Source organism: Lemur catta, chromosome 6, assembly GCF_020740605.2.
Source record: "Lemur catta isolate mLemCat1 chromosome 6, mLemCat1.pri, whole genome shotgun sequence".
Classification (NCBI taxonomy): Eukaryota; Metazoa; Chordata; class Mammalia; order Primates; family Lemuridae; genus Lemur; species Lemur catta.
Window position 1 is genome coordinate 24,999,218 of NC_059133.1, and position 19,354 is coordinate 25,018,571.

The following is a 19,354-nucleotide window of genomic DNA, read 5'->3' on the forward strand; positions in this document are numbered from 1 at the left end:
AGCTAGGATATTCCTGGAATGCCTCTTCACTCGCAAATCAGAAGGTGTGCCTCCTCTCATCACTGTACTTTGTTTGCTCCTTCTGGACTTGGGAAGATTAAATGAGATAATATGCGTAAAGTGCCTAAGAACCTGGCACACAATAAACTCAATAATAAATGTTAGTAATTGTAAAAAACAAAGCAAAACCCAGAATGATTATCTCCTGATGCTTATCCATTTTGTTGGAATAGGGAATAAGGCAATAGGCTCCACGGCACACTCCTGTGGAGCTGTCTGTGCTGTTCTCTAGCTTTCTCATAATTAGTCACTTGCTAGCAATAACACAGAACTTTGCACAATTGCACGGGTACTCATGCCCCACTATGGCCTCCCCACTCCCAATAACAGAAATAACAGTGTTTGAAACAATGAGAAAAGAAATGCAGAAGACCTTTAAAGAAATTCCACAAAGCCCCTTGGCACTGTTTATGTGGAAGTTTTGCAAGAAAAGTCAAACATCTAACACTAAACAAACGTTGTCAGTGGGAGGAAAAGGATGAATAAAGCAGATTCTGAACATCATAATGAAAAGCTTATGGCCACATCACAGACCAGACCCTGTATGTCTAGCTCTTCTTTAAGTTTTTAGGCTACAAATAAACTCTTCCTAAAGCACACCTCTCCATCTTTTGGGTTTGGCTCTGCTGTTTGGATATACACACTATGTTTTCCTTCCAGGCACAAACCGTTTTTCAACATCTTCATGAAAATAAGATACGCAACAGTAGGTTTTACTATTAACTTATAACGGAATTTTCTGATTCACTCGGGGCACACACATGATACGCTGTTTCACCTTTCTGGAGACACACCATAGTATGTAGCTATGCAGGAAATTTGAAAAGGTGGCAAAATAAATGTTTGGACTCCAGAAAAGATGGTACATTTGCAGTAGTAATGAACTGTATAGCAAAGAAAGAGTGGCCGTTAAACTTTCTGCTTTTATTTAGTATTATGCCTTCTCAACTTGTAAAAGACCAGGCCATGTCATAATTTTTGTAGTTTCTAAATCATGTTTCTGAAAACAGAAAGGGCATCAGTGTTATGCCTACTCAAACTGTACAAGACCAGGCCACTTGGCAATTCTTGTAGTTTCTAAACCATGCTTTCCAAAACGCAAAGGGCAGGTGCGGCCCATAACTTCAGAGAAGGACAAGTCATGTTCTACCTCTTGCTGAATACTCGGCTTACTTTACTTGACATAAATTTTTATGGCAAACCTCTATTACCATGAAAATGTACGTTCTCTACAACTCAAAGTAATAAGTGCAACTTGTAAAAGTCAAGTTTTTTTATTTAATACATTCTAATCAAATAATAACAGCAGTAAATAAACACTTGGAAAAACAGGCAGGTATCCCCCTATATCTGGAAGAAAATTAAGTCAAAGTATTCTACATGGTAGAAGGGAGACATCTGCTAATGTCCATGGTTAGACAATTCAAGGGCAACTTGGAAATTTCTAAAGCCATTTCCAAAAAATGAATGGCAACAGGTTGGGACACAGCTACTTTAAAGGGTAAAATGTCTATATCTACACTGGTTTTTATTAACAGGGATTGAGTTGCACCTGTATAGCATGACATTCTTGTCTTTTAGCCTTAAAGGAAAAGGAAAAGTCTTTTCCATTTGCACCAGTTTGAAATATTTCTGAAGTAAGGCTCCCTTAAAATGGATTACTACAGTACTCATTCACATGAGAGAGTTCATACATGTAGTAAAAAGACAAATACAGGATTCCGTGGTCACTTTTTTGGTTGATTTGGTTAATTGCATAAAATAAAGGATAATACTCACACACATGATCTGTTTAACAAAACTCCTAGGTACATCAGAATGCAAGATATAAAATGTCCTAAAGTAGATTCTGATCACCAAGCATATAAAATTGAAGTTAAGCCTGTGTCAGTTTGGTTCCTTCCACTTCTTCAGTACTCCTAGGTGGGAAGCTCTTTACTACTGGAGCTTGGACCTTTGACCTAGTGGAAAGGAACCTCAGAAAGGCAAGGCATTTTGATAAATGCTCCTTCAGCCTTGACTTGGGACATTTTATTTTTAATTTAAAAGAACAACTGGTCTCAGTCAGCCTTAGGAAGGGAAATATCCCTCTGGTGAAAATATTTGGGGAGGGAAGGGGGGGGCTTTAAATACCTAGCTACCTCTTCACACATTTAAATTAGATTGACTTCAGCTGTTCTTAGAAAGGATTCCGTGTAGTTATCCAGAGCAGTCCACTCAAGTTTTGGTTCTCTTTTACATAGCTGCATTCGGAGATACTCTATGTGAGGCATGTTTAGAAAAAGAGAAACACTTATACCTGGAATTTATATTCTTCCAAGTAATCTTTTAGTCTTGTTGGTAAAGGCAATCCCCAGATGGTACCGGTACATTTGTTAATGGTGAGTCTACAGAGATGCTGCAGAGGTGGTGCTGACGTGTAGAGCGGTTTGGTCAGGTAAAGGTGAACAGTGCCATTCCGGGGGGCTTCTGGGCCCGTCCGCTTATCCTTGCACATCTGAACATAGTAGTCGATCAGATGAACCACACTGTCAAATTGTTTAAGCTTGGACTTGACACATATGATAGAGTCCAATCTGAATTTCCCATCTTGGTATTCAATTCGCAGATTAGTTGGTCCGGCTGATGTTTTAACAGATATTGTTAGTAGGTAGTCTGAGTGCGAGCTATCTCTAATCAAGAAAGTTCCTTCTGGTGCCTCTTTTAATTTCTCTTTGGCTTCGTTAACAGTCATACTTCCCCAGTACCATCCTGGGGTTTTTGTTCAAAAAGAAAAAGAAAAAGAAAAGAGGGTAAAATAGTTATTGTAAGAATTTTTAGAATAAGGCAAGTACTTGGCTATAACTTTTCTAGCTCTAAAAAAAGGTGTGTGAAAGTTTACCAGGGGCCACCACAAATACTTTCGGTAGGAATTTAATCAAAATTTGGGTCCATTTTATGAACACAAACTGTGAGCCAGTTTTCTTTATTTTTTTAAAAAAAATAACTTTCTGTAGCTCTTCTTTAAACTATCTTAAGATTTTCTTCTAACGAACCAAAAGAATATTTGCAATATGACATGCTGGCTGGCAAAACGCGACGCTTTTAGCACTAAATAAAGATTAAAGTAAATTAGATGCCTTTAAAAAAGTAGAAAATCCAACTTTAGTAATTACAAAAGAATAAAAACAGAAGTAACTTCTTTGGATGGTTGGCGTCCCCCACCCCCTTCCCCAAAAGAATCTGCTAACGGCTGCATCTCTCTGTTCAAAGCTCTAGAAAGCACCGTTACTTGTTTGTTTTAAAAGTATAGCTCTAGCACAATAGCTGCTGTTAGCTGCTTTAATTACAACTACCTTATCAGTCATTGAGAAATGGGAAGCCCAGTAGATAATTAGTAATTCAAGTTTACAATCTTTGCTAAACTCTTTGGACTTTGCCCAAATCCAAATTCAATCTGTCGGTCTCCCCCATAATCTCCATTAGACCTGCCGGCAACATCTCCCCGGCCCATCCGGTTTTCAAAAGAGACTCAAAGACATTCTGCATTTGAGAAGTTTGAACAACGTGCTTCCCGCCCCCAATTTACCGGGATACTTGCAATCTGCCGCCCCCCCCGCCCCCCCTCCCGGCGGAGGCAAAGCCAGCGGGCCGCCCGGTAAGACCGGAACCGCCAGCAAGGGAACTTTTCCCTCGCCCTCCCGCAGTTGCTATCAAAACTTCAACTTTGCCTCAAACGCAAGCTTTTAGGATCCAGATTTTGAAAGTCAGAATGATTTGCCAGATATTAAAAAAAAATTTTTTTCCCTCTTTTACACGCCGAGGGACGAGAGCGAGACGCGCAAAGCGCCTGACTGCACTTAAAACAAGCCATACCCCGGGCGCGCCGCCCCTGGAAGCCGCACTCGGCGGGGGCTTCGCCGCCTGCGCTCCGCCCGGCTCCCGGGCACCCGCCCTCGCGGCCGGCAGGCAGTCCACGGACTTGGCCGCCAGGATCCCGGGCTGCAGCCGCGGCTCCGCCCGGGAGCCGGATGCGGCTGGGGCTGCGGGAAGCGCTGCGTCCACTTGCTGCCCTTGCACCCCGCGCAACGGGAGGCGCAGGGCGCTCTCCCCGGCCAGGGTTCGAGCTCTAGCGCCTAACCCTGAGAAGCCGCGGAAAATAGTAAATGTTCCAGCGCGCTAAGGGACTATTTCCAAGAAGCCCTTCTAGCGCTCTACCTTCCCCCAGGCCTGTGAGACCCTCGAGAACCACTTTCTTTTCGCATTCCCAAGGATCCAGGGCCCTGCGGGCGTCCTCTGCGCGGTCTCTCCCCGCCCTCCCCGTCTCGGATCGAAGACGGGAAGCGAGGGGACGAGTTTCCACTCCATTCCTTGTTTCCCACCTCGGCCCCACGTCCCAGCTCTGTTCCCTGCCAGCGCAGCCCCCAGCCGCGTGTTTGGGCAGGCACCCCCTCCCGCACGCGTCGCGGCCGGCCAACTCCCTACCTGTTTGACCGAGCTCCCGCAGGGCCTTCGCCAGACGCGCCGCCTCCGGGGAGGGCTCCTCTGCTGACCCCGCGGTCCCCCACTGGCTCCGCGTCCCTTCCGCGCCATTCCCAGAGGACTCAAGGCACCGCAGGGTCATGGGAGAAGGGTCACTGCGGCAAAGACAGGTGGCCGCCCGAGCTGGGGTCAGAGCAGGACTCCCGTCCCTCCTGGAAGTCAGTGGGAACCCCAAAATGAGTCCCTGCGGGGTGCCCGAAATGCTGGCAGAGGGGGAGGGGATAGGGAGCAGCCGGTTCTTTCTCCCCAGGTCCTGGCAGACGGATAGCAAAGTCCCTCGCAGACGTGGTCACCCAGAGATCGCCTGCAAAGAGAAAGTGGGGGGGTTGGGTCAGTCCTAACTGGACCCCTGCGGCTGGGGTGGGGGTGGGGAAACAGAGACGTGGAAAATCCCAGGGACTTCTCCGCCTCTTTGCTCCTGCACCATTTAACCCCAAGCATCCAGTTACCGCCCTGGCCCAGCTCTAGAGAAAGGATAAAGAGAGAGCAGGGATCCAAGACTCAAGAGATGACCCGGGAGGTTTGGGGGTGGGGGGAGGTAGACAGGATGAGGGTCATCGGGGGTGTCTTCCCGCCCGGGCTGCTCGCTGAAATCCCAGACTGGCAGCCTAGGAAGAGCAAGTAGTCACCTGCGGGTCCAGTGGGAATAGGCCCTTGTCAAGGACAAGTAGAAAAATTTAAAAAGGAAGAACAGTAGAGAGCCCCAAATTGGCACTCCCATTTCACACCCCGCGCAGCCCGAGGGCCCCTGGGAGCAAGCACCAGCACAAACTTGGTTCTCCGCCCTAAAGCGTCGCGGAGCTCCCAGGGCCCGAGCCGCCAACCGGGGTGCAGGGGTGCGGGAGCTGCGGCATCCCCCGCCAGAGGCCGCCTCGCTCCCCTCCCCCAGCTTCCCCGTGCCCGCGCGGGGCGGGGCGGGGCGGGGGGCGCCGCAGCGATCGCTCCCGGACCCGGCTGGCTGCCGCTACTCTTGCCGCCGCGGGCGCTGTCGAGGAATCGGCCAGAGCGCGCAGCCCTCGCGGGGACTCGGAGCCGAGGCCAGGGCCAAGCGGGCGGCAGCGAGTGCCGAGGGACGCGCAAATAATGACCGCCGAGCCCTTACCTCGGCCGCGGCCGCCGCCTCCGCACCGGGCAGCCTCCCCAGCGGACATGGGGAGGGGGGACCGGGAGGGGCCCGGGAGAGGAGGGGTGTCTGCCCGAGTTTCCCCTGTTGACGTTTCATTTGGGAACGAGATGCCAGGGGATGCGACCGGCCCTGCGTTCGACGGCAGCGGCCGGGGTTCTCTGCGCAGAGGACAGACAAAAGCCCCGGGGATCACTGCCTCAACACCCACCCCCAGGCTCCGATGCCCTCTCCGGGCTCGGACACCCAGACACACCCCACCAGCGGGCAGCTGCCGGGTTTCCCTCCGGCTGCGACCGAGGAGATGGGAAGGAGAGAGGGAGGGAGGAAGGAGCGAGGGCGGGAGGCAGGTCGGTGGGGAGGAGCGGGAGATCAGGTTATTAGGATTATTAATTTGAATGGCAGTTTGGGGTGGGGGGAAAAACTCCTGCCACTTCCCGACGCCAAGAAGGAACTGGAGAAAGCAGGCTGTAACGCCCGGCGGCGGCGCACGACTGCGGCTCGGACCCGCTCCCCCAGCGCTCCAAACTGCGGAAGCCCAGGCCGCCCGCCGCTCGCCGGCGCACGCGGCCGCGCCCTGCCGCCCTCCCCAGCGACTCTCCTCGGGGCGGAGCCTTCGGGCTCCCCGCTCCGGTACCTGCCGCGGGCGCCCGAGCTGTGGGCGCTGGGGATCCTGAGGCTGTGCGCCCGGGGCCCCGGCGCGCACTGTCCGCGGCCCACGCAGCGCCGGTGGCTGCGGGCGAGAGGGCTCATGCTTCCGGGGAAGCCCAAGGCCCGCGAGCCGCTGCGGCGGCGAGACTTGGCAAGAGTTAAACGTCTGTCCCCGGAGCAGTGTGTGCGCGCGACTTCCCAGCCCGACGCGCCTCCCTTGCTCCCCGCCTCCCTCCCCCGGCCTCGCTCCCCTCGCGCCCCTCCCGGCTGCTGCGGAGGCCGCTTTCCAGGAACTTTCCAGGAATCCGCCTCACGTGACCGCGGCCCCCGCTACCGCTTTAAAGAGGCTCGGGCGCTAATACGCCGGCTGCAGGGAAGACGGGCCGGGAGCGCTCGGGTGCGGGCCGAGCGGCGCGGACGCCTGCGACTCCGCCCTCCTGTGACCCCCTGCCCCGCGGCGCTCGGGGGGCAAGCCGGAGACGCCCCCGGCACGGCCAACGCCATTTCGGCGGCCGGAGCCTGCCCCCGCCGCTGGCAGCTGAGCACCCGCGTCCAGCGAATTACGGCCAGCGTTGCCCTCTGGCCCCCCGCGAGGAGTGGGTGCCTCTTTTCCTTCCCCCCGCGCCGCCCGCACGCGACACTCCAGGCCGCACGTTTTGTGAGGAGGTGCAGGAGAGACTGGGGGGAGGGTCCTCGGAAACCGGCCCCTCCGGCTCTAAGATACATTGGTGGGGTGGGGACGCCCTGCTGAGCCCGGGGACCCACGCCCCGGGCCGGAGGGAGCGGGCTCGAGGCAGTCCCCTGGGCCGGTCCTAGAAGGCAAAGCCCGAGAGCAGCGCCTCCTTAAGCGGCGCTGGCGGCCCTTAGTCCCCTCCCCCTGGCGCTCCGGCTGGCTGTCACCCGCACCGGCCCTAACCGGCTCCTCCCTCCTCCTCCTCTCCGCTTCAACGCCTCCTTCTGTGGACCCACGAGCGCCGGCCGCTGAGGGGTCGCCCTTACCTGCGCGCCGGGGAGGTATCGGGTGGCGGCCCTCGGCGCCCGCAGTCCGGAGAGCGCTTGTCTCTGCGGGTCCCTGCAGGGCTGGCGCCCCGGGGCCGGGAATTCGGAAGGATCCGGGCACCTCTTCCCCACCCAGGAACTCTCACCTCCCACCCCGTTGGAGGCCACCTGGCCTCAGTGGAATCTCATCTCCTTGCTTGCACGCCCGCCCCTGAAATGTGACCTACTTTAAATGTGACCTACTTTTTCAAAACCATTAACACTCATGGGAAAACCGGACCCAAAATTTTGATAACAATTTTTCTTTGAAATACTATTCGATTGCATCACTGCACAAAAGCTTGAAAGGTCAATGGCCACTTTTAGTTGAAGCCGCGGCTATGGGGAAGTTGGGCGCGGAGGGGGAGGGGTGCAAGAGAGGCGCGGCGTGCAAACCTCGCCTGGTGCCCCCCCTGCCGGCTCTGGGAGGAAGCGTGGACTAGCTCCCAGCCTGGACGCGGGAGCGGGTTCGAATGGTTTTCCCAGTAATTTTCCTGCTTCTGAGTAAACAGTTCTATGCACATGATAAGCTGCTCAGTTGGGAAGGGGGCATTTCCCAGCTAACAAAGGCCTTCGTTACCATAGAGTCGTGTGCACGGAATCATTTTTGTTTTTTGGAGTCTTTGATGGGGAGGGTGGAGCTAATGGAACTCTAGTTAAAACCCTCTACAAAAAAGTTGAATAATTTTGCACAACTAATTTACCCTCTTTGGACCTCGGGCCTTTTCTATAACAATAAAAACTACTTTCGGGTTCTGGGTGAGGGACTGAGATAGATTAACAAATCAGGTTCCATGTGGAGTTTGTGAGTAATCTGAGGCCCCAAACCTTTAAGAACAGCTATGTCACTAGGGTTCATTACCCTCTATTATCCTATGAGGCATCTCCTCACTTGGTGGAGAATCCTAGAGGAAAGGTGTACCCGTGCTTCTGTAGTTTAAAAGGTATTCTTAAAATTTGTACAAAGATAAATTTAATTTCTATTTAATTGCTGTTTGAAATGAATCTTCCACCAACTCTTTATTATGGGCTTTCCTGTTGCCTTTGCACATGCTATTTCCGCTTTCTAGAATGTCCCTCCCTAGGTGAGGTGCAGGGCTGGCTCTCATCATTCAGGTCCTAGCTCAAAGTCACCTCCACAGAGAATCAGTGTCTGTGAAGATTACAGTAAGCACAATGCCAGCTATAAGGGGACCAAGCTTTGTATCAAAATAGGATTTTTGACTTTTGTTTCTAAAATGTTTCTCAGCAATGCCTAGCATTTTGTTGGCCTTTTTAATCCTCAAGAAACACATACAGGAGCCACGTAGGAAAATATTTCTGGGGTCACATTAAGTGAAAAAAAAGTAGAATATGAAATTATATCTAAACTATGATTACATTGTAAGATTATGTATGTCTGTGGGCAAAAACAGAAGGAAATGTGGAGAAATGAAAGCAGCTGTTTTTAGTAAGGTGACAGGATATGGAAGGATTTTTAAATTTGACTTTCCTTGAGGTGAGAGGATCACTTTAGGCCAGAAGTTTGAGATCAGTCTGGGCAACATAGCAAGACCCTAAAAAAAAAATTTAATTTTTATTTTCCTTAATACTATTCCCGTATTTTTCACTTTTAGTTTTAGTTGATACATGACAATTATGCATATTTATGGGATGCAGGGTGACATTTCAATACATGTATACAATGTAAAGTGATCAAATCAGGGTAATTTATATATCCATCACCTCCAATACCCACAATTCAACTCTCTACTTCCGTGAGCTCAAACTTGGTTCCAGTATTTTTGATAGTCATCATTTTTCAGAAGTTGCATGTGGGTCAATGTCTTCACTTACTCTAAGGGAGTGGGGTGTAGTTTATAGAGCTTATAACTCCAGTCCCAAAGGATCTCTTTCCTGAGCTCCAGACCTGCTGCTCAGCATCACCTTTCAGATGTCTAAGAGGCATCTCTAATTTAATATATCCCAAACTGAGACCTGATAGCCCCTCCCTGCCTAAAGACAAAAACAAAACAAAAAGCCATTTTTCCTGCACTCTTCCCCATTTCTGAAAACGTCCATTCCAGTCTTCATTTGCTCAGGCCAAAGCCTTTGAGCCATCATTAACTGCTCTCTTTGTCACACACCCCACATCCTACCTGTCGGCCAACTTTTTGACTCTGATTTCACAACAAACCTGGAATTGAAGTGCTTGCCACATGTCCACTGCATACCAGTTCAAATTACCCTAATCTCTGCGGATTACTGCAGCAGCCTCTTCAATGGCCTTCCCTGCCCCTCTAAGAGTAGTAAGAGTGATTCTGTCTAAACTATAATAAATCATTTCATGTCCCTCCTCTGTTCCAAACCAGATGGCGGCATCACACCTGAGTAAAAGGAAAAACCCTAATAGCCACTTGAAAGGCCCTATGAAACCCGGTTCTGTTTACCTCTCTGATTTCATTCCCCCTTCTCTGTTCCTTAATCACTCTGCTCAAATTACTCTGGACTCCTTGCTAATTCTAGAATATACTGCCCTTGCTCCTTCCTCAGGGCCTTTGTATTTGCTGTCTCCTCTACCTCTCATGCTCTTCTTCCAGAGAGCTGCACATCTTTATTTCCTGCCACCTTCCTAGCAAGACCTTGCCTCATGACCCCATTCAGAATTGACCCTCCTCCCTACACAATTCTCTTTCTTCCCTGCTCTAGTTTCTCCCTTAACTCTGATCACTATCTAACCTAGTTTATGTTTTATTTGTCCAACTTGCTGTCTTTCCGCTGACACACGCTAGAATGTAAGCTTCACGTATTTGTACTTGCCTTGTTCACAGCTATATTTTAGCTTGAATGGTTCCCAGCGTGTAGTAGACATTCAACACAGTCATTGGATGAATGAATAAATGTATCAGCACCATGGCTTTAAAGTTAAACTGCCCAGGTCTGAATTCTCATTCTGCCACCACTTGCTTCAAATGTGGTATGTGGCAAGTTATTTAGCCTCCTATGGAGGTAGTAATGGTACCTACCTTAGAGGGCTGTTATGAGAATTAAATCAGATAATCTATGAAAAGTGCTTTGGCACTTTAGCAAAATAGTTAATAAAGATTAACTGCTATTTCAGCTATCATCCTTTTACTCTCAGTTAGTTTGGATTTTTCTCCCTATGGATAAGATTCTCTTACATTTGCCAAGAAGAAACTCAACCATCTCCTCACACCCCTCCTGTGGCTGCCTGCCTGAGCACTTCACCTAGTTAATTCCCTGGAGCTCCCTTTTAGCTTTAAAATACATAGGATGTCAAAAGTTATTCCATTTGTTCCTAGATTTTCAGGGACATTTCTCTTCAGTGGGGCAGGTTCCTGCCTGCAGGGAACTGTCTTTCTACATGAAGCTGGAAGGGAGGAGGATTTTCACTCAGCTGGAGAAGTTCTTCGATTGCTTGCATTGAGGAGTTGCCGAAGCTTGAAAATCTCCTCTGTGTGCCAAACCAGAACTGGACGTTTTCGGTTTTGCAAGGCGGATGTTCTAATACCAGAATTGACAAGTACTCCACACTAAGCTTCTGCCAAGTTGCCGGGAGGGCTTTTTAGTTTTTGTTTGGGGGGTGGAGGAGCAATAGGATGGCCTTTGTCGATTGTGTCTGACATGCCTGTGGGCAGAGGGTATACTCTTAAGTGTCCCCCATCCCTTCCTTTTGTAGTTTGTCATCTCCCTGCTTACACACACACACACACACACACACACACACACACACACACACACACAATCCTCGCCACTCTCTGTGGTTCTGGGACCCATAATTCCGGAGAGCATGTGACCCACGTGAGCCAGTGGGAGTGCCTCGTGCCCACGGACACAGGGGTTTGTCCCGTATCACAGCCCCAGCAGGGCCAACCAGATTATTTTTTTCAGAATTTGATGTAAACACTGCAAGAGAAGCAGTCTCTCCCCTTCTGACATGATGAGCAGTAATGACCATGTGAGTCAACTTTTCCACCACATAGAGGGAGCCTGTCAAAGAACAAAGGCTGCAGAGAAAGCCGAGCTGAGGTTTGAGCTAGAGGGAGACATTCCTGAGCGCTGGACTCCAACATGCTGGAAGCTGCATGACCCTTGGGCTTCTCAGGCACAGGAGCCAATGAGTTTATTTTTTTCCTGATCTGTTTTGATTTGGGTTTCTGTGACTTGGAGTCAAAGGCATTCTCACTGGGTGTAGTGGCTTGGGTGTGGAGGCATTTAGGGGAGGGGCCAGAATGTGAATTGAGAAGAGGATGCCTTCCACTTTAATGAGCATCCACTGCTTTTCATCTGGTGGTTCTCAGCACAAATTCCCTTCTACAATGTCCTGCTTGCTGTATCCCATAATGGGGGACACCCACTGGTGGACACAGGAAGAGGGAGAGGAGCAGATGCTACTGGCTCAGTGCTCTGGGTCAGGGGTGGGGACAGGGAGAAGTGAGGCAGATGGTTTCCCCTAGACTTCCAGGGCCGGGGAACATGATTAATGGCCACACCCTCAGCCTTCCCACCCACAGAATGGAGGGAAGTCATGTTCTAGGACAGTGGTTGTCAATGCTATTTAGGTCACAGACCTCTTAGAAATTCTGGTAAAATCTAGAGACCAGAAGTTACAAACCCCTGCCAATGGGGACCGGATTTGACTCCTCCAGAGTATTATGGTTGATGTGCCAGGATTCTAAAAAAAAATGTGAACCAAATTAAAGATCTAGAGATTTCACCCCCAAAGAGATCCAGATTCTGCTTTCTCTTAACCAACCTTAAGATCTGGGCTGGGCGCGGTGGCTCATGCCTGTAATCCCAGCACTTTGGGAGGCTGAGGTGGGAGGACCACCTGAGCCCAGGAGTTCAAGACCAGCCTGAGAAACATAGCAAGACCCCATTTCTATGAAGTTAAAAAATTAGCTGGCATTGTGGCATGCACCTATAGTTTCAGCACTTTAGGAGGCACAGTCAGGAAGATCACTTGAGGCCAAGAGTTCGAGACAAGCCCGAGCAACATAGCAAGACCCCATTTCTACAAAAACTTAGCCAGGCATGGCGGCATGCCATGTTGCCTGTAGTCCATATAACCTGTAGTAGCCTTTGGTCCCAGGTACTCAGGAGGCTGAGGCAGGAGGATGGCTAGAGCCCAGGAGTTTGAGACTGCAGTGAGCTATGATGATGCCATTGCCCTCCAGCCTGGGCAACAGAGAGAGACTCTGTCTAAAAAAAAAAAAGAAAGAAAGAAAGAAAGAAAGAAAGAAAGAAAGAAAGAAAGATCTGTCTCACTGCCTTGATCCCCTTTCTCATGGCGTTGCTCCCTCACTTCATTCATGTCCGTGCTCAGAGAGGGTTTTCCTTCCCACTGCCAGTGACCATTTCTTTCTCCTGCTTTAATTTTCATCCTAACACTTTACCACTACCTGATATTACAATGGTTATTTATTTGCTATTTGTTTATTGTCTTTTTCCCCCTGGGACATAGCAGGGACTTTGTTATATTCACTACTATCTCCCCAGTGCCTAAAACAGCTCCTGGCCCTGGTGGGTACCCAATATAAAGTTATCAAATGAATGAATCGAATCGAATGCGTCTATAAATGAGGAAACAGAAACACTTTTACCACCTTCTTTCTGGCCTCGATCCACTTAGCTTTTTCATCTTCCTCTGCTTACGTGTACTTCTCAACTTACTCTTTGGCTTACCCTTCAGACTCTCGTCTGCCACCAAGAGGAGCTTGGCTTTCTAGAAGTTTCTCCTAAATCTCCATGAACCTGACTCCACCATAATAGTACCTAATAGATAAGATAGCACGTGAGAGATTCACTCATTCAACAAACATTCATGAGTACAAAAAATGTTCAGGCTTTGTGCAACCCAGGAGGGGGACTCAGGCTTCCCCTTAAGGAGGTCTCAGTCTAGTGAGAGAGAAACCATCAACAGATCCTCTTAACAAAAGGGGGAATGCACAGAATGGTTTTGCAAACAGCTGGGAAACACCACTTCAACCACCTCGGGAAGTCTGGACAGGCTTCACAGAAGAGGGGAACTTGAGGGAGTCCCTTAACTTGATTTCTGTTTTCTTATCATTGTGGTGAAAAATTTGGACTGGATGAGCTATTAAGTTCCCTTCTCATTTGAGTCACCTCCAACTTCTGTTCCACGACCTCCAAAGAGCAGTTGATGGTGTTATTAGACCTAAGCCTGGGCAGCTTGTAGGCATGTTTGACTTTCCAGAGTTGTTCACAAAGGTCAAGGCTGGTGTGATGATGTGGTAAGCAGAACAGGCAGAAGAAATACCTGTTAGTAAATAACAAACACCACTCCTGGCTTAGTCATACAATTCTCAGAAGTAACAGCACCCAGTGAACCAACCTGGAGATTGGCAATCATGGGTGAGGCTAACTTTAGCCAAAGTATGTGGCAGAGCCACAAAAGGGAGGCTCTGTAAACAGTAGCTACCTCCTCAAACCACAGGACAACCTCTGTATACATCCCACGTGGAAAGGCCAGCTGACCACACTTACAGGACTTTTCTGCTATCCTAGCACATTAAAATTATAACTATAATGATCACCATAAAGGAAAGCAATATAATAACATCAGTTTGCCTTTATCTGATGGTTTTAATCTCTCCTCACCATTATATTATAGCATATACCTGATTTTATTCTTAGAGCGACTCTTTGATGATGGTAGAAAAAATGCCTACTTCACATGTAAGTAAATTAAACCAATGTACATTCAGTAGGTTATTCTGTACTTGTAAACAAATTGTCCTTAGGAAAACAGTATAGGGTTTAGTATAAACACAGGTAACATTTTAAGTGAAAAAGTATCTTGGAGGGTAAGTTGCTTTTAAAATAGGTCATTCATATCACTGAGTGTGCTATTCCAACAAATGTGCCTGTAATATTCTCGAAGGTTATTTACAATATTTGAACATAGGCCAGGAATAAAGAATTAAGGAACAAAGTTGGGTTCTTTCTGTTTTGTTTTTAAAAACTCCCAATTAAGAAATTGTTGCATTTCAATATATGCCAACAATTCTAAAATAAACACTAAAGTCAAGTTTTGTTTCTTATAGAATACAAAAAAAGAATAAATTCTATTCAGAAATAACTCTGTGAACATCATGCTGGTAAGTCTTGCCATTTTCTCTTTGGTTTTTTCAATGCTTGCTGGGAAGGAGACTTTTTATTGAAAATGTCCCTGAACCAGTTGCTGTTTTTTAAAATTTTTCTCCCATTTAAAAAACTCATGCTAATTAAAAGAGGAAAATTTGTCTGACAAAGCCATCAGGAAAATCTTTGTCTTTCTTAACATAATATTTTTAGCCCAAGGTCTACAATGCCTTCTACTCTGACACAGCCACCAAGTTCCCCTGCCACAAGTTCATTGTCAACCAGATTAATTGTATTGTGATCTGTTGATTCCAGGCGTTGAACAGACAAAAATAACAATGGCATAGATTACGTGAATAAATAAATAGATGATCAATGTAGCAACTGGGAAATCAGAAGATAGCTATAAGCTAAGTGCTGTGCCTCACACCAGTAATCCCAGCACTTTGGGGCTGTGACAGAAGGATTGCTTGAGGCCAGGAGTTCAAGACCAGTCTGGGAAACATAGCAAGACGCTGACTGTCCAAAAAAATTTTTAAATTAGCTAGGTATGATGGTTCTTGCCTGTAGTCCTAGCTACTCAGAAGGCTGAGGTAAGAGGATTGCTTGAACCCAGAAGGTCAAGGTTACAGTGAGCTGTGATAGAGTCTACTGCACTCCAACCTAGGTGACAGAGCAAGATTCTATCTCAAAAAAAAAAAAAGGTAGTTATATGCCAACAACATCTCACACAAAGACCACCACAAACCAATAAAACACAAACTACCAAAGCTTACTCAATAATAAACAGGTAGCTTGTGTAACCTAGTATCTATTAAAGAAATAAACTCCAGGTTCAGAAGCTTTCCTTAGTGAATTCTACCAAACACTTAATGGAGAATTAATATCACCCTACATAAACTTTTCCAAAAATAAATAGATGTGGAACCATTTAACAACTCGTGTTAGGAGGCAAACATTATCTAGACACCAAAGACCCACAAGACAGAAATCTACGGACCAATATCTATCACGACCATAGTCATAAAATATTATCAAACTGAATCCCAATATATATAAAAGAGTAATATATCATGACCCACTTTGGTGTATTCCAGGAAGGCAAGGTTGGTTCAACATTCAAAATCAATCAGTAAAACTCATGATCTCAACAGATTAAATAGTATAACCATATAATTTTCTTGATATGTGCAAAAAAGTATAAGACACAAAACTATGAAGCTTCTGAGAAAACATAGGAGAAATTTGTGTTACCCTGAGTTAACCAAAGCTGTCTTAGGACACAAATATCACAAGCCATAAAAGAAAAAATTGGTAACATTAGACTTCATCAAAATTAAAATTTTCTGCTCTTCAATAAGTAATGTCATATGTCAATAAAACTGTTATAATAAAAAAGATAATATTAGGAAAAAATGTTTTAAAAGCCACAGGCTTGGGAAAAATATTACAAAATTCTATATCTGATAAAGAACTTGTATCCAGAATATATAATGATCTTTTATGGCTCAGTAATAAAAATATTTTTTAAAAATCTAAGGCCGGGTGCGGTGGCTCACGCCTGTAATCCTAGCACTCTGGGAGGCCGAGGCGGGTGGATCGCTCAAGGTCAGGAGTTCGAGACCAGCCTGAGCGAGACCCTGTCTCTACTAAAAAATAGAAAGAAATTATCTGGCCAACTAAAAATATATATAGAAAAAATTAGCTGGGCATGGTGGCGCATGCCTGTAGTCCCAGCTACTTGAGAGGCTGAGGCAGTAGGATCGCTTGAGCCCAGGAGTTTGAGGTTGCTGTGAGCTAGGCTGACGCCACGGCACTCACTCTAGCCCGGGCAACAAAGTGAGACTCTGTCTCAAAAAAAAAAAAAAAAAAAAAATCTAACTAAAAATGGTCAAAATATTTGAATAGGCACTTTCACCAAAGAATATACTTTAATGGCAAATTAGTTCATTAAAAGATACTAATTTGAATTTAGAGGAATATAAATTAAAGCACAACAAAGTACCATTGCATACACACTAGAATATGTAAAATTTGTCACATTACCAAACATTGACAAGTATGTTACCTTGCTGGTGACATACTCTTTCTTACCTTGCTGGTGAAAATGGAAAATGATAAAACCACTTAAAAACAATCTGTCTGTTTCTTACAAAGTAAAACATACACTTACTATTATATATGATCTAGCAATACCACTCCCAGGGATTTACTCAAGAGAAATGAATTCATATGTCCACACAAAGACGTGTATGCGAATGTTCATAACAACTTTATTCATAATAAAGACTGGAAACAGCCCAAATGTCCATCAGCAAGTGAATGGATAAACAAATTCTACTACATCTAGACCATGGAATAGTAGTCAGCAATAAAAAAAGAACAAACTACTGACACATGCAACAATATAAATTATTCTCAAAAGCAATGTGCTAAGTATTTGAAGCCAGATGCAAGGACTCATATTGTTATATGACTCCATTAATATGACATTCTGGAAAACAGATCAGATGTTGCCAGAAAATGGGGGTGAGTGAGGAGAGCAACTGCAAAGGAGCATGGGGGGCCTTTTGGAGTCAATAGGAATGTTCTAGATCTTGATTAAGACAATGGTTACGTGACTATAGACAATCGATGAAACTCCTGGAATTATACACTATACAGGGGTAAATTTTATTTTACAGAAATTATTCCCTAATAAACCAGACTTCTACAAAAGCAAAACTAGAAAAGAGCTACCTTGGAGAAGGACAAAGAAGGAGGAAAAAAAGCTGAAATCTTACGTTATTCTGGCTAAGAAGTCAGTGTATATAGAGGATTCCTTCATGGAATAACCTTCCTTCCCTCTAATTGATCCTTTACCATTTATATGGTGCTCACCCAGGGAAGAAAAATAAGGAAGTAAGGGCTTTATATATATATTTTTAACCCTACCACTAAAAGGTCTAGACATATCTTCCAACCTTAATTTCTTAATTTAGATTATTCACAGAAGAATAGTTCAGGTTGAATGAAATCACAGATGGGAAACTGACACACCTTTAGTACCAAAAACAGGCTTAAAAATAGCACTCCAGTTCTCCAAAGGAGCTGAGGTTATTTTACACACATTTGTTCTTCGCTCTGGATGGATCCATGGGTAGGTGGAAATGCTGACAGAGCAAGGTGCTGTGGAAACTGAACGGGAGAGATGTGGCTGGATTTGCATGCTGGAAAGATCACTCTGGCAGTCATGGTGTGGAAAATGAATCTGATCAGGGCAAAATGAGATAGATACTCACGGTTGTTAAAATTGTCCCTTGACAGGTGATGAAGCCCTCACTTAGGGACATTGAGGGTGACAGAGTCTGAGGCAGCAACTCAGTGGAACTTAGCCATTGGTGGAATGCGAGGGAGGGCTAGGGAGAAAGGAGCCTAGGGCGTCACAATAATGTTCCTACTTGGTGGAGGAACAAAGGAACCTGGGAAGAAAGGCAAGGTGGCATGCTTGGGAAGAGAAGTGTTCCCATGTGACGCTTGTCCATGTTGACCTGGACATTGCATCTTGGCTTTTTCCATAAGCCCTTTGCTGCCATAGGCAAGGTTTGGGGCCCCTCCTTTCTAGTCTCACATTATTTAAAATTATTAAATAATTAATATAAATAATAAATGATTTTTTTTAGTCTAACTGGGCTAAAATTATTTGTTTATTTATTTATTTGAGACAAAGTCTCACTCTGTTGCCCAGGCTAGAGTGCCGTGGCATCAGCCTAGCTCACAGCAACCTCAAATTCCTGGGTTTAAATGATCCTTCTGCCTCAGCTTCCTGAGTAGCTGGGACTACAGGCTTGCAAAACCACGCTCAGCTAATTTTTTTGTATTTTTAGTTGCCCGGCTAATTTTTTATTTTGATTTTTTTTTTTAGTAGAAACAAGGTCTCGCTCTTTCTCAGGCTGCTCTCAAACTGCTGACCTCGAGCAATCCTCCCACCTCAGCCTCCCAGAGTGCTAGGATTACAGGCGTAAGCCACCGCACCTGGCCAATAAATCATCTTTTTTAGGTCCAGCTTTCCTGCTTAACTGGGAGCTACTCACGTGCAGGACCTGTGTCTTCCCCATCTTTAGAACAAGTTGAAACTCCCCATCATAGCTTACCAGGCCTGTGTGACCTCACCCCCGTGTCCCTCCCTCCCCTCGTCACCCCCACAGCTTCTCCACTGAGCATTCCTCTCTCTTCTGCAGACTGTGCATTGCTGGTCCCTCTCCCTGGAATGTTCTTCCTCCCCACAGCCCCTTCCAGAGCTGGAAATCTCTTAGTCATTTCTTGGTCTCAGCTAGGGAGGCCGTTGTTTCCTTTAGGAAACCTTCAATAACCACCTCAGTCCCGCACAGGGGCCCCTCCAGAATGTTTCCACAGCACTCCTGCTCCTAGGTACATGAGTACTGACCACTTTACTATAAATGCTTGTCTCCCATGATCCTGTAAGTTCCATTTCACTGTGGTACCACTAGTAGTAATAATGTCTTAATCCATCCAGGCTACTAAAACAAAACATTATACCTTAGACTGGGTCATTTATAAACAAAAGAAATTTATTGCTCACAGTTGTGGAGGCTGGGAAGTCTCAAATCAAAGAGCCGCAGATTCAGTGTCTGGTGAGGGCTGCTGTCTGCCTCAAAAACGGCGCCTTCTAGCTGGTCCTCACATGGCAGCAGAATGGAACAAGCTCCCTCGGCCTCCTCTATTCCAGGACTAATCCTGTTCATGACCGGATCATGTCCCAAAGGCCCTACCTCTTAATACTATTGCTCGGAGATTAGATTTCAACATATGAATTTGGAGGGAGCACAAACATTCAGACCACAGCCCATAATAATT

The 19,354-nt window shown here is 46.5% G+C and overlaps 1 protein-coding gene across 4 annotated transcripts; it reads right to left on the minus strand.

The window, feature by feature from the left end:
- Positions 1 to 1,318: 1,318 nt before the first annotated feature.
- SOCS2 (suppressor of cytokine signaling 2) lies at positions 1,319 to 7,739 on the minus strand. Of its 4 annotated transcripts, none has more exons than XM_045553241.1 (3): positions 7,355 to 7,739; positions 4,525 to 4,885; positions 1,319 to 2,811 (listed from the first exon to the last, which is right to left on the minus strand). In XM_045553241.1, exons 2-3 carry the CDS (start codon positions 4,661 to 4,663, stop codon positions 2,354 to 2,356), a joined length of 597 nt encoding a protein of 198 aa, XP_045409197.1. In that variant the 5' UTR covers positions 4,664 to 4,885; positions 7,355 to 7,739; the 3' UTR covers positions 1,319 to 2,353. The 4 variants fall into 4 exon arrangements, with proteins under 4 accessions (XP_045409197.1, XP_045409196.1, XP_045409199.1 ...); XM_045553240.1 differs by lacking the exon at positions 7,355 to 7,739 and adding an exon at positions 6,342 to 6,573; XM_045553243.1 differs by lacking the exon at positions 7,355 to 7,739 and adding an exon at positions 5,684 to 6,251.
- Between the last annotated feature and the right edge of the window lie 11,615 nt (positions 7,740 to 19,354).